Raw genomic sequence first — 14,570 nt, 5'->3', positions numbered from 1 at the left:
AAATCAAGCTTAGCAAAGCACATTTACCTTATGAATAATGTTACCTTAAGTTTCAATTACATTCCTTCCAAATGAGCCCCTGAAGAACCCATGGCTGATTAAAAGGAATTTATTTGTGTTTCTCTGGGAGAGAACGTGGACTAGAATTGCCTTTTACAAGAGCCAGATCAGCAGGTTCTCCAGGGTGGGCATTGCCGCCACAGAAAAGCTGAACCCAAACCAGACATCCTTCAGAATTATTTCATCCACAATCACTGGTGCACTGACGCCTGCGACCGATCCAAAACAAGCACCCTTTAAGACAGAAAAGCAAGAAAATTGTTTCAGTGGAGGGGAACGTCCTCCATTTCAACAGGCATGCCCGAAGATTTCTCCAAACCTTGGCGCTCTCCCAACCAAATGCTCCAGTCTCCACTGTGTGCGCCATCCCAGGTTAGCCCAAGTGAAGACGGATGGAATTCCTGGAACATCTTGTAGACTTAAACCAGACTTCACATTTCAGGAATCTTTTATTTCTTCACAGAACCTGCTGATGGTTTTGACAAATAATCCATCTGACCCACATTTGGTGCCACAAGCTCAACGCTTCAGGGGCCTTAGGGGTTCAGTGATTCAGGGTTTGATCTCACTCTGTTTCGGCAGTGGACCACTTTAGATTTGAAAGAAAATGAACGAGTATTGAAACTCATACTCTACACTTAATATAAATTTAATTAAGGCTACAGATCTATGCAAAACTCCTCAAGTGAAAGAAGAAGGGTAAACTGGGCTTCTTGATGTATCTGAAGTCAGTAGGTGGTTGAGAGAAGCTACAAGAGTCTTTTCCCAAACAAGGCAACTTCACTTGAGATTCTGTAAGATGTTTTTTCTCTCCTTCCAAAGACTTCCTCAGTTCACAGGAGATATGAAACATCTCAAGCCCAGTTGCCACCAAATGACCCTTTTAAGAGGAGCCTGACCTGGATGACTGAGAATCTCCACAGATACAGGAGCCTTTGTTTTGCTCTCTCTCTCACAAAATGTGAAATCAAATTGAAGGCGCTTTTTAATTTCTCCCCTTTGTTTTCTTTCTCCTCTTTCACCACCTCCTGTTATATTTTTTTCTGTCTCTTTCCTCTCCTCATCATTCTCATCTTCTCTTCCTGTGGCTTCCAGGGATTCTTTCAGCTTTTGTTTGAGTCAGGGGCGGTTTTGTGTAAACAACAGCCGGGTTGAGGTAAGATACTGAAGTCTGTGTGGTTTATATGACTTGACCAGTTTCTTACATCAGCATTCCTCCTCTGATAAACATAATAAACATGGATTCTGGCTCAGTGTGTTTTGTTTTATACATGTTGACCAATGTAGTTTATAGTTCTTCATAACAAAAGCTGATTTTATGACACAAAGGCCAATGAAATGATTTACAAAACCCTTTGATGTTCAGTCAAGGAATAAGTACTAATTTACTGAAACTGTTTGGTCTCACAAGCCTGCTTTCTTCAACAGCTTCATTATACCCACTACTTTAGCTTTAACTTGCTATTACTGTACACCAGTCAGTGTGTCAAGATACAAATGATGTACTAATGCACACATGTTGGGCCTTGGTCCTCAGCTGTTCCAATTACTTTTGTTTCCAATATATAGACAAATTCTCAAGAAAAGGATCAAAAAGTAAAACTATACACCTTGTTAGGCTTCAAAAAGAGTTATAGTGCAGGACAGCATTACTTTGTGAAGCCACTGTAATAAAAAGTGCTGGATTCATCAACAAAGACAAGTCAAAGTTAAGACAGCCGGAGTCTTTGGTGCTACAATAGGATACAAATGTGTCAGGATTGTTATTGATAGTTTGATTTTGCACTCTACTTGGATTGGACAGCATTTTTCAACAGCATATAAATCTGATTTTGCGGGGTGTTTAATCAGCAGCCAGCTGGACATTCATTCATAGATAGTAATGTTATAACTGCAATTACCCCTGTGATTTCCACATAATTGAGACGTCATCTGTGTCAGTCTCAGGCAAAATAACAAAAGCTCAAGAAAAATACTGAGATGCGACCAAGATAAATGAATTTGGAGTCAGAGTAAAGACCGCAACTTTAGCGAATGTGATCGCTAACCCAGGCTGCATTTGAGCCTGTCGTGATGGCAACAGTGTTGCGGCAGTGGTCACCTGGGACCTCGTGTCCAAACTCGTTGTCACTCTCATCCTTTCTCCATCCCTCCCATCATTCAGCATATCCCTTCATCCATCACCCCATCCCATTAAATAACCCAGCTGTTAGCAGGCATTAAAAAGCCATTCACACTGCTCTCAAGTGCTTGGGTTGGCCGTCACCAGAGCTGACTGCAGAGGCTTTGAGGGGTCTGGCCTCTCTCTCTTTTCATCTCTCTCTGTCTCTCCTCGGTGTCTCTCATGCACTCCCCCATTCGGCATTTTGGCAAGCTGATAAAGTAGACTCGTGTTTCCATTTCAGTCCTTGCTAGCTTGCTGTGAGCTTTTCACAAAGATCTAGCTTTTAACTGTCAACAATGGCACGCACGCCTGCACCGGCCGTCTGTCAGGCTTCTGTCGACTGCCTGAAGTGTTGACACTATTACCTGAGAGAATCAACAGCAGAGAAATCTATCAAAAACATGGGATTTGTTCATGCCGATCTAGGATGTGGCTTGGCTCACACTGCTCCTGGTCCATATTTTTCATATTAACAGAATCTGTAAAGTTACAGCGTGACGTAAGATGCTTAAGGCCACATCCGTTAGACACTAGTGTCAAAGAAACAACTATGTGGACCGACAGCACACAGGTAAAACGTAAGAATACAAAACCAGTGGAGAAGTGCCCTGTTAAAAAAGTATTTGCAAAGCATTCTTAATTTGGTACCACATGTAAGAATAAGAAATAAAAACCTTTTTAAATGTAACGTCTTTCTATCAGAGATACTGTGAACCCAGGCTTTTAAAGCCATTTCTAATAACTCATATGACAACAACATGGCAAATGTTCACGAGTCTACCAAAGCTTTCAGTAGAGGGCCTTTCTAAATATTTTACACAACCTAAAAACTCCAAAACTATTCATATTACTGTAATTAGGTTTATTACTGAACTCTAATATTTCAGTAAACAACAAAACATAAAAAACAACATAAAAAACAACAAAAACACATTTGAAAAAGATCATTTTTAACAGGAAAAGACTTGGAAATATAGAGCATAGAGTATTTCAGGGAAAAATATGGTTATCTTCCACATTGGGTGGCATACAGTATTATGGGATGCTATTCCTCCCCGAAGGCAGGTGGTCTGGCACTGAGCTGACAAAACATCAGAAACCAATAACTGTGTCTACTTACACACTGGCTTTTTTCAAGCCAAGTTAAACTGACATGTCTGAATGGGATCCTACAGTAGGTTCAGAGATTTCTCTCTTCCACTTATTCTTCCTGACACTCTCTGATTGTCTGTCTCCTCAGCTCAGCTCCAGGAATGTTCACTTGTGCAGAACATGTCAACATTAGCTGTGAAATGTGCTCTACCGTGGGACAGTTTCTTTACTGTATTTAACAGCTGACAGGACCATTAACATCTTGAGAAATAGACACATTCACTTGCTTGAAAGGTTTTATGTCACTCTCATATCTCTCATACAGTACCACTCTCGTATCTGTGTATGAAGCCACCATGAACAGTGCCTGTCTACCAGCTACCTCTTACACTCTAAACCAATATGTGGTGTTTTACGTTACATATTGTCAGCAAAAATTATGTTTTAACCCATTTTGCACTGTGGGTGATAGATATAAAGTAGATATTTAGTTCTGTTTAACGTACTTGTGTTTCAATTATCTAATGCAATTAGTTGCTGGCTGTACAGTAGCTTCAAGAGCGGTATTGGTCTTCTCATCTGTGGACTTCCGACTTCATCCGAATGTTCACAAAAACCGACAGAAAGAAACACAACTGAGTGTAAATGTAAACTCTGATGTTTCAAAATGAACACCCACATCGAGAGAGGATGACATCACGGACACAAAGGTGAACTGGTTTGTGGTGCGTGTCTGCTAAAACTTCACTGAGAGGTTTAATAAATACCAGGCTGATCGCACAATGAACTGCAGTGTGTAGTGGGTGCCGTGGTGCAGTAGCTATAGCCAGACTTCATGGGAGAAATGAAAGATTTGTTTCCTGTGTCACAAGCCACACTGAACCTCCAGAATATATGAACAGGGTAGAAACATAATTGAATTGAGTGAATGCAAATGAAGCATCGAAAATCTGCGTTTGGATGAATGTGTAAATATTCAAACTGCACGTGTCACCGCGTGTAAAGACATAGGCAGACATTCACATGCCCACACAGCAACAAATTTGTCTGCGACAAAGTCAACTGCCCCACCTGTTCACCATTAATATAGGTTTTACTCCATCAAACCATTTCCCACACAATCCCACATCTGTGATCCGCACAACACACACATTCACCTCTGCAGGCCCTCAGGCTGACATGTTTCCCTGCTAATCTGTTTGTACAACTCTGGTGTGACCACAGGCCAATTACATATCGTCACATGATGTACACCCGCAAGAGAGAGAACCAAGAAGAAAAACGAGACAAGAGCCACCCACTAAGAGCCCTTCTTTCTCAACCTCTCTCCCTCTCACCCCCTTTTTCTTTTTCTCCCCCATCCTCGCTTTCCCCTCGACTCTCTCTTATTATACCGTCTCCAGTTCTCCCACTCAGTTTGTGGCTGTAATTAAAGCTGCCATTCATTTAAGCTCTCCCTAAACAACAGCACCCCTCGGAGACCACGGTCCCTCCACGGCTTTTTAAGTAAATTTGATTCCTCATTTCATTTACGTTCCATAAACTCTGCCATATGTTTGATATTATATTTAAACTGTTTCAGTAGATGCCAAGAGAGTGTATGCTTTGGTAAGGTAGAAGGACTCTGTTGGAGAAAACGGCACCGATGAATGACAGGTGAAATTGACCATGATGTGAGTGAACAGGGGAGCAAAAAACCCCTAACCCTAACCCACAGAAGAGAAACTTCACGGCAGCATCCTTTTTTTTGTTGTCTTTTTTATTTTGGCACAGACAAAACTGTCGAGTGGAGAAAGTGAAAGGTTTCCTGTGTTATTGTTCCTTTTGCTCTCTCCAGTACCAAATTGAACACTTTTATTTTCCTCTCCTCTGTTTCCTCGTTCTCCTGAGTGGCATACGGGCTCGTCTGCTCGTTCTCCCCACTCCCTGCTTGTCCCTCTTCCTTCCACAGCTCTTAAGTTATAATCCTGCCTTTTTTCTTTTGTTTTTCATTTTGGTCCCTTCTCTCGTGGTAAGGATTGACCAGGTCATAGATCAGCAGCAAGGCAGCCAATTGTATCTGGCATTGTATTTATCCCTTTTGCATGCCAGCAGGAAAGGAATGTTCATATAGGACGATTAAAAGAGTACCAAAGTTTAGTAAAATATATGGAAATTACACTTTATTACTGCTCTGACTGAGGGAACGTATCAAATAGTGCATAAAACACAGAATCTCCATTTATCCATGGATAATAAATGAAGCATAAACTGCTCTTCTTTTTAAAACCATATTTGCAAAGATTAATTGACTCGTAACTGAAAAATTCATCTTCGCCACCATTACCGGGGATGCTGGGGACAGGGGTCGTTCAAAGGGCAAGGATGAGGCCTCAGAAAAAGTTCTGGGAACTATTTGAACAGAGAAACACACGCCTGACTGCACAAATGCCTGAAATCCCCTGAGCTGCTGAAGGCACATCAGAGTAAAGGAAATTTATTGACCAGGGGCTGTAGGATTTTGAATGAAGGCTCCAGTAGCATGAGGCCTGTTTCCAGTCCAGGTGGTCAGCTGCTGGTTTGCGATCAGTTTTTTAAATGCAGGCCCAACTTTTTTCAGTTTTAATCTTAGCGAACCTGCAATGGCGTTTGAAAAGCAGCCAAATGCATGTGAATGCATCACCATACTGTGTGTCCAAGAAATATATCCCTCTGTTATGCGTCACAGGGAGGAACTGGGCTGGAGTACAGAGGAGAGTGACTGTGAATAGGTCTGTAATGGGAAGATGAAAGTTTGTACAGATGGTAACACTTCAGCTCAGTTTGACCCGTGAGATTCTTTATTTGTACTTTTGCTTATCTCTGGAGTAATCGATCCCTGTAAATCTGTTTACACTAGTACCAGGAAAACTGTCTTGTTAATAGCACTGGAGTCGGTCTCTTGCCTCCCTGTCTATCTTGTCTGTCTGAGCGTCTGCATGCAATGCCTCCCATTTGCCTCTTTAAGCTGTACTTTTAGATGGGGAGCTGTGTAAAGGCTATTGTCTTGAATGCATGCAGGGAGATAGGACATATGATAGGATCTGCGTTCTCCATAATAAAGTTTAAGAGTGGAGCCTTGCTTCAAGAACTACAACTGACAGATTTTACATTAGTCACAGTGCAGGTAGCCCAGTCTTGCACACATTCATCATTTCACAAGCAGAGGCAGAAATAGAGACTAAAACGCAGGGAGGATATGTGACCATGGCTTGCTTTACACCTTGGCCTCAGTTTGACCAGTGGGGTTACTCAAACATCATAAGGCATACAGTGATTTTGAGCTTGTTTAATTTGGTCAGATTAGGCCAATGATTGAAGGATTTATATTGCTGGTATACTGTTCATGAAAGTACAGAGTTGCAGACAATGGCAAATTCTGTCAATACTCCCCTTGTCAGCTCTTTCATTTGATGAGTGTCCAACTAAATTGAACCTATCTTGACTTTCTCAAGTAGTGCCACTCAGTGTGATTGTGAAAAACCTTCCACCACTCTCATATCAAAGTGTTATTATGGAGAACAGATTCAACTATGAATATACACAGATATGTGAATGTGCCACATGCTGCATTGGCCTGAACATGACCGACATGATCCTAACAAGTCTGACCAGATAAATAAACATAAAAACTAGGACTAAAACTTTAATATTCAAGATGTTTGGCTGTGAGTGATTTACTTGAAGGGTGATGTAGTTAGAAGAGAAAAGTAAGAGGTGCAGGGGTAGGTTGTAAACACGGCAGAGAAAATGTACGGGCCACATTAAAAGCAGGTCTAATAAGTGGGCTCTGATAATGCTAACTAATCCGTTACAAGCTCGGCTTACACAACACACATGTGCTGTGCATGCAGTTGTTCTCTCCTGGCACCTATTTGCGACTGTTGGCCAGCGATGTGCGAGAGGTGTGATAGTATGTGTGGCTGATGTCACAGGCAGGCCTGGCCGCTGAGTTCATCTCGGACCACCGAGTATCCATTGTGGAAAATTGCATGTCATGGTCTACTGGCAACCTTTTTTTTTCCCTGTTCACCCACACTGATATGCAATATTTTCTGCTCACTTGACTGCTTCTGCACTCTCACTGTCTGTGTGTGTGTGTGTGTTTGTGTGTGTGTTTTACAGTATGTCTGGCTGCTGTGCATCTACATTAAGTTCCTTAGTGATTTTAAAAACAATTGGTGTGACTAGACATCTGTGCTTATTGCATTATTCTATTTTGTCCCATTTAAATCTAATTGTCTGTATCTGTTTATGGACAAAGCCTCCTGCTACTGCTCTCCTGGGGTTGAGCAGCTCAGGATCACACACTCATAAAGCACCAAAGCAGAACATGTTTGGAAGCAGACTAAAGCTGCCAATGCTTGTCAGACTCCCACATCTCTCTGAAACCAGCAATTCAACATTCACACTCAATTCACACTGTGGTTACAGAGTAGTGCAGAGTTGAGAACGGAACAGGGGTCTCAACTTTTGTTGCTTTTGTGTGAGCAACCAATTGTCTTCGAGGGGAGTTCGTGTTGCCGTTATTCACATATTTAAACAATATCACCCCCCCCACCCCCTGTCTCAAGGAAAGCAGCTTTTCACTGTACTGAATGTGCCCATTCAGAACAATTACGTACTTCCAATGAAGCTGAAGAACACATTGGATGTACTGCTTCTTTTTGAACATAAGCAGACCTTAAGAATTATTCATAGTACTCCTAATAGTATTGCCTCAAAGGAGCAAATGTTTAAATTCAAGTAACTGACTTGGGGAGTTGGATTGCTTAACAAAATACTGGACTTCGACACAGGAGTCTCTCATCCAATTCCAATTACCCAGTCAAAACCGATTTCTTTTCATTGTCTAAACTTAAGCGTGTTGATTTTGTTTCTAGACCTAACCAAACTTTGACTCTAGCGACACATCAGAAAAGTCTACACTTCTGCGTTGGTGATTTATGATATTGATTTTGAAAGACACTGACAAAGGAGGTTTCTCTGCCAATATGGCAATTAGACCAAAAAAACCTGTATATGTATCTTTCTGGAGGGCAGTTAAGTATGACAGATTTGGTCATTTAAATCCCATCTCAAAGTCTTTTGGGAAGAATGTAATTATAAATGATGGCATCTACTGTAGAGAGAATCACAAGCTTCAGTGGAACACGCATCACATCACAGATACACACAGTACAATGACACGTGGAGACATAGGTTAAAAAACAACAACGTCCCAATAGACAACAACATTCCTGAGAGGCCAAGTGGGTCTCTGAGGAAATCAGTCTGTCACATTCCTGTCTGTGATCAATCAGCCTCTGGCCCAGACAACCTGAGCTTAACCTCAGCTTTCCTGGAAACTACCTAACCATCCAATAGAAAACTATCTCCAGCGCCATACAATTTACTGTGGTGTCTCTTGTTGTGATGAGCAAATATATAATATACTGTAGATATATAATATGTGTGTGTGTGTGTGTGTGTGTGTGTGTCTTTGAGACCCCCTGCCTGCAGAAAAACACACTCAACCACCATTCAATTTACTGCAATTTCCACTGTTAGGATGACAGAATAATTATACAGAAACAGAGGATAGTATGTGTGTGTGTGTGTGTGTGTGTGTGTGTGTGTGTGTGTGTGTGTGTGTGTGTGTGCCTACCACCTCTGGTCCTCCTCATTTGAAAAAGAGTGCAGAGTGAAGATGGATCCACAGTGAGACATGTGTGACATTTAAGCCGTAAAGGAACGCTTCTTTTCTCCACCAAAGGGAGAACGTGGGCGAGGGGAAGGATTTGGCACATTGAGCGCTAAAGTATGGAGGAGCACTTTGACCTGCAGCACTTTACTCACTACCTCAGCGGCGCTCAGCTCAGCGACAATGTGGTGGAGTCATTACCTCAGGTCTCTCAGGTACTTCAAGAGAGAGGGATATGACCTCTGTCTTTGTGAAGACAATGCTGTGAGTTTATAGAGGAGCACTGTGGGGAGCCAGTTAAAAATTAAATGTCATACTGTTTTTATTAAGTTTACAGAAGTTCTGCTGTACACAGAAAAAAAATAACCCTCATAGGATGAATTATGACTCTGTGAACTTTTTCCTTTTACCTTCATTTTTTTCTTGTAAAATGTGAATATAGCAGCAGCATATAATTTATTTTTTCAGTTGCCAGTTGTACATTGCCCCTGTTTTCTCAGCGTCCATATCCAGCCTCTCTGCCTCCCTCCAGCTCACCGTCAGCCTGCAGTGTTCTGGCCAGCACATAATTGTCTAAGTGCTTCTGGATGGCAGTGGGCTATTTGGTCATTAAGAGGCTTATTAAGTCATTAGTGCAACAGTGGGACTGCCGTCTGCCTGCCGACAGGGCCAGATGATCGGCTCGATACATGTTGCCTCACAGTTTTCCACATATTTGCGCAGATAATTATAGCTTAGATGTGAAACAACCTCAGATGTCAGACGCTTAAACGGGGGGATATGCGTCGTCAGCACACTCTGAAGGTAATCTCCCCCTCCCCGTCGCCCCCTCGTCCACCTCTTTTTCCACTAGGTGTATGTGCACTTTTACGTGTAAGTGTGCAGATGAGCAGTAGGTTCGCGAGGAGACAATCAGAGAGAGAGAGAGACAGACAGTGAGAAGAAGTGAGCAGAGACCCAAGAGGTCAGAGAAAAGAGGAGCGTATACTCCAGACACAGAATCGTATTTTCCATCAGTCAGCTTGTGTCCAACACATCCCTTCATATTCAAACTCACACACCCATCACGGAATGTAAATATTTGGATATGGGTAAGGTTGGATGTTATTTAATTCCTCCCTTTAAAGATGTCCTGTTTAGGTGAACATGGTCCAACAAACACAAGGCAAAGTATTTTGCATGATTTGATATGATGTATGAGAATCTTATTTTCATTTCATTTCACTTAGAAACTCTTGCCCAGCCTTTGGAGACATTCACTACTTTGGACCCTCACCATTAAATTCACCGCTTGCCTAAATGCTCATCAAATAACTGCCGTGCACAGCCAGGAACCTCTGGAGCTCTACAGAGAAAGCAATTCCTCCTATATGTGCTGCATTTTACTTTTACTCTTCTTAAATCATTTTCATGTCCCTGATTTGTATCCTGGGGCCATAAACTTTATGATGTCCAATCTGAATTGGAAAAGCAAACACAAATATAAATCAAATTGAATATCATATAAAGTAATACCAACTTATGGGAAATACAGACTGTGTGGGTCGAAACGCAGTTAAAGGGAAAGTCTCTGGCCCAGACAGACAAAATGTTCTTTTTATTACCGCTGTGGGTTAAAACCTGTGTTGTTACCTTACACCCCAACTTTTTATCATATATTCTCTGTATTATCTGTTCTCAGACAAAATATAATGTCAGCACATTGCAGAAATACTTTTACTTCAGGCATGAGCTGACCACACTGTCACCACAGCATGTGAGGACGCCTCAACCTGACATCTTCTGGAGCTGGAGGACAGCGTGAGATCTGCCCTGATTGCAATAGACAGGTCAGGCTGTCGACGAAGCTGTAAACAGAACTCTTTCTTACTGAGGGCAGAGAACCCTCCTGCTGAGAGGAAACTGGATTGTGTCACCCGCCACGCTGCTATCCTTTAAAAACCTTTACCCGGGCCCACAAGCAGCCGTCTCTCTCTCACACAAGTGGAAAGCACAAAACAGCCCAAGCTGATGGAAAATCAGCCTGGTCCTCTATCTGATTGGGGGCAGCCTCCCCGTTCAGGGGTGCCCAGACTGACCCCAGCAGACTGCCAGTCTCCTCACCAGTCTGCTGCTCCGTGACTCCACCACCACCTCGCAACATGAACCTTGACCCCTTCACAGGAGACAGGCGCCACTAACATGATGTAATATCTCTCCAACACGGGCTTCAGTGCGACCCAGTGAAAATAAATATGGATGTTTATTTGGTGAGTGTGAGAGAAGCCAACAATCTAAAGCTGCTCTCCAGTTTCCCAAAAGTAGCTTTGCACAAAAGCCGTTCTCAGTCCACATCTTAACTCCAATAATATACACTACGATGGAAATAAGCGTTTACAGTTCGGTGCTGTGCACCACTAGATTGCTGCTTTTCCTACATCTTATATATCTTGGTATGTCATGAGGAGAATGTATTGATCTGCCCTTGAGGGAAAAGGAAGCATGTGATACTGACTCCTTGAGCTGTAGTTGTGCAGCTTGCACTCTCGGATTTCGTTAGCAGTCCCAACTTAGTGCTCAAAGCATTCAGAAAGACAGGCTGTTAACCTATACTGAACCGTGCACCATGACCCACCTTTGTTTCCACATTCTCAAAACTCCCTCTCACAGAGACGTGCACACCTCTCTGTGTGATCTAAAGACGCTACAGAGAGGTCTGAAGAAAACAGATCACATATCACAACGGTCCAAAGAAGATTCTGGCACACCCAACTGTCCCTTCTTGGTGATCACTACAATAATAAGTAAAACACCTCCACCTCCTCCCGTCCAAGTGGTAATGATTTATCTGCTTCACCTCTTTTAAAAAGAGCATTACAGGCCCTGTAGCAACGCCTAACGTGAAGCTGGACAACCTCTGCTCTTAAAGGCTGCACGTTTTTTGGACCGGATGCCAAAGACACATCCACAGCTGATGTATCACCAACATTTCGGTTGCTAAGAACAAAGGTACAGGACACCGTAAGCAGATACTTTTATTGGAAACAAATAATAAGGGAGCCGGCAGAGTTTGGAACGTTTCCCAACTCAGATCTCCCATAAAGAATTAGTCATGTTTCAGATTAGTGTTAGCAGAAGGACTATGCACATCACTCTCCCTGTGTTTTCAGTCCCACAGCTGCCTTTGCACTTTTTTTAATTCCCTGGTTAGTTTCTATCTCTGGCTTTCTCTCTCCAGTGTCTCACTTCTGTTTCTTCTGCTTCCCACCCACGTATTTTCACTTTGACTCTATCCATTCTTCTCTGACCTCATCACTGTTACAGTCAAGCATAGACAGATCCAATCAACCGTGCTCCTCAGCTTAAATCACAAATTATTATAATTGAGAATAATGGTTTCCATGTCAGCTTCAGTTCAGCTCGGAAACGTTCTCATACATATTTGGAAATGAGGGGGTTGGAAGCTCAGAAGCCCAATGGCAGAAGAACCCTTATCTGAATTTGTGAACGCCATGACAACCTTTGCGTTTCATTGAAGAATGAAAAGAAACATAAACACTGATTTACAAAGTTGGACACTTACTGTTATTATACTCAGACAAGCATTTGGTCAGTTTGAAGTACCGAGGCTACTTCAAATCTTGAAAAGAGACGAGAATACCTGAGAATAGTAAGAAAAGGGCACGTCCGCAGAATTTTACAGACTTCCAAAACGTCATTAGCACATCCTCTTTATTACTGAGAGGCAAAGTGTGCCTGCCAAGCTTATTTCTAGGACCAGTAAAGCTCTCAGGCATGTGCAGGGCATGCAATGTGACTTTGACAGCGTAGTTAGGAGGTGCTGTTGAAAGAAGAGAGGCTGGGAGCCCACTACCTCTCAAATTAGACCCACAGCCCTCCGACCTGACCTGTCACTTTGAGACTTAGGTCTTCACAGATTTTGCTGCACTGTACTGCCAATATGAATACACACACACATACACACACACACACACACACACACACACACAAACACTGAGATGTTTTTTCCTCCTTAATTTTGATCTAAGGTTGTACTAGAATAGAGCATCCTCCACTTGCTGTTGTAATTCTCATTTTTTCTGGGACCTCCCACAGTTTGATTAATTGTCTTCAGCTTCCAAATTAGGTGGCCCCCAAATGGCTAATTCTTTAAGTAGACACATATTCCTACTATTTCTTTGCCATCACATACAGTAAGAAATTAAAGCTGGATATACCCCCATGTTTTGCTTACCAAGCAATTAGGTTATTTCATTCATGTGTCCGTCTCAGATTACAGTGCAAGCCCAGCGACACCACGTAGAGCGAGACAGACAGTCTGCATTAATGAAAGAGAGAGCTCTTCTCACCTTCGCTAATCTGTTCAACATGTACTGTACATTTCTCAACCTGGCGTCCTCTCTGCGGATTCAGCTGTTGCTGTGGAAGGGGCGTCTGCTGAGTGAAGTGGTGGGACATCCATAACCATAAATCTGTCTCCAGCGGTTTTAATCACTTTTTCCTCCTTATATTGTCTTCTCACGAATCTCTCTCTCTCTTTCAGTGAAGGTGCAATGCCTAAAAGCTGTGCATGTAAACCTGAGGCTTACCAATAATTATAAAGGGCAATTTATTTGTCTTTAGAGATAAAGTACTTTACTAGAAGGATACAGGATACACAGTCTGACTCATGCCCCCTTTAGCACCTCATTTGTCCAAGAAGGGTCCTAGAAGGGGCTTTCTCCAGATCCAGTTATTCCAGCTGTGTATACACAGGGAATCAAAACCAAAAGGAAAAAATCAACAAGTGTTTATTCCTTCTCTTACCTGTGAAAAGTTGAGGCCATTCAGGGGGTGACATTGCTCTTCCACCCGCTCCACTGCCCCTGTTGTCTTTCCCATCCTTTCAGCCTCTTGAGCTAAGAACAGATCCAGTACTGGGGTCCCTCTGGACCGGACATCCCACTCCGTCAGCGAGTTGACCATCAGCATCACCCACACAGGCCTCTTCCGCTCCCAGTTCCCCGCAATGGCGTTGAACATGTAGTCTGCATACAGGCCACGCCCACGCTGATCAGCAGTCATCCAGTAAGGCATCATGTGTTTGACATAGTCTAGGTGGCGTTTGAGGCGCCGGTACAAGTCTCGAGGTAGCAGCGTCTGCAGGTTCTCTCCATGGGGCAGCAGCTGGCAGCTGGTCAGTTTGGAGATGGTCAGAGGGTCGGTCAAGTCCAGCTCAAAGAAAACATTGTGGCTGTTGTGAAATGCCTGCTTGGAGCTGTTGGGGATGAAGTCCCAGACTCGTGTGTAGGGTACGTGGATGGTACCAAATAAGTAAGAAGGAGGATGAGGAGGTGCTCGCTTTATTCTCCAGAGAAAGGAGTTCATGTCACTTTGCTGTGGAAGAAGAACAGGAAAGAAAATAAAGATTTTGAGAACAAAAAGAAACAAAAAAGACCAGAACAATCAGCCTGGAAAGTCAAGCTGAGGTCAACAAGTTAAAGATTGAAATACCACGTTGAGATGACGACAGGAGAAGTATCTGATGTGAGGGCTTGCTGCTGTGGTGCAAGC

The 14,570-nt window shown here is 42.8% G+C and overlaps 1 protein-coding gene across 2 annotated transcripts in view; it reads right to left on the bottom strand.

The window, feature by feature from the left end:
* Window positions 1-14,570, bottom strand: part of trabd2b (TraB domain containing 2B) — a 54,924-nt gene that overhangs the window by 37,990 nt on the left and 2,364 nt on the right. For both annotated transcript variants that reach the window (XM_026344784.1, XM_026344785.1), the window contains exon 2: window positions 13,824-14,393. In XM_026344784.1, the coding sequence (XP_026200569.1) occupies window positions 13,824-14,393 (570 nt within the window). The remainder of the gene's footprint in view (window positions 1-13,823; window positions 14,394-14,570) is intronic.

This window comes from Anabas testudineus, chromosome 4 (genome assembly GCF_900324465.2).
Source record: "Anabas testudineus chromosome 4, fAnaTes1.2, whole genome shotgun sequence".
Taxonomy (NCBI): Eukaryota; Metazoa; Chordata; class Actinopteri; order Anabantiformes; family Anabantidae; genus Anabas; species Anabas testudineus.
The sequence above is the reverse complement of the archived record's forward strand: the minus strand, read 5'-3'. Positions and strand labels throughout refer to the sequence as shown.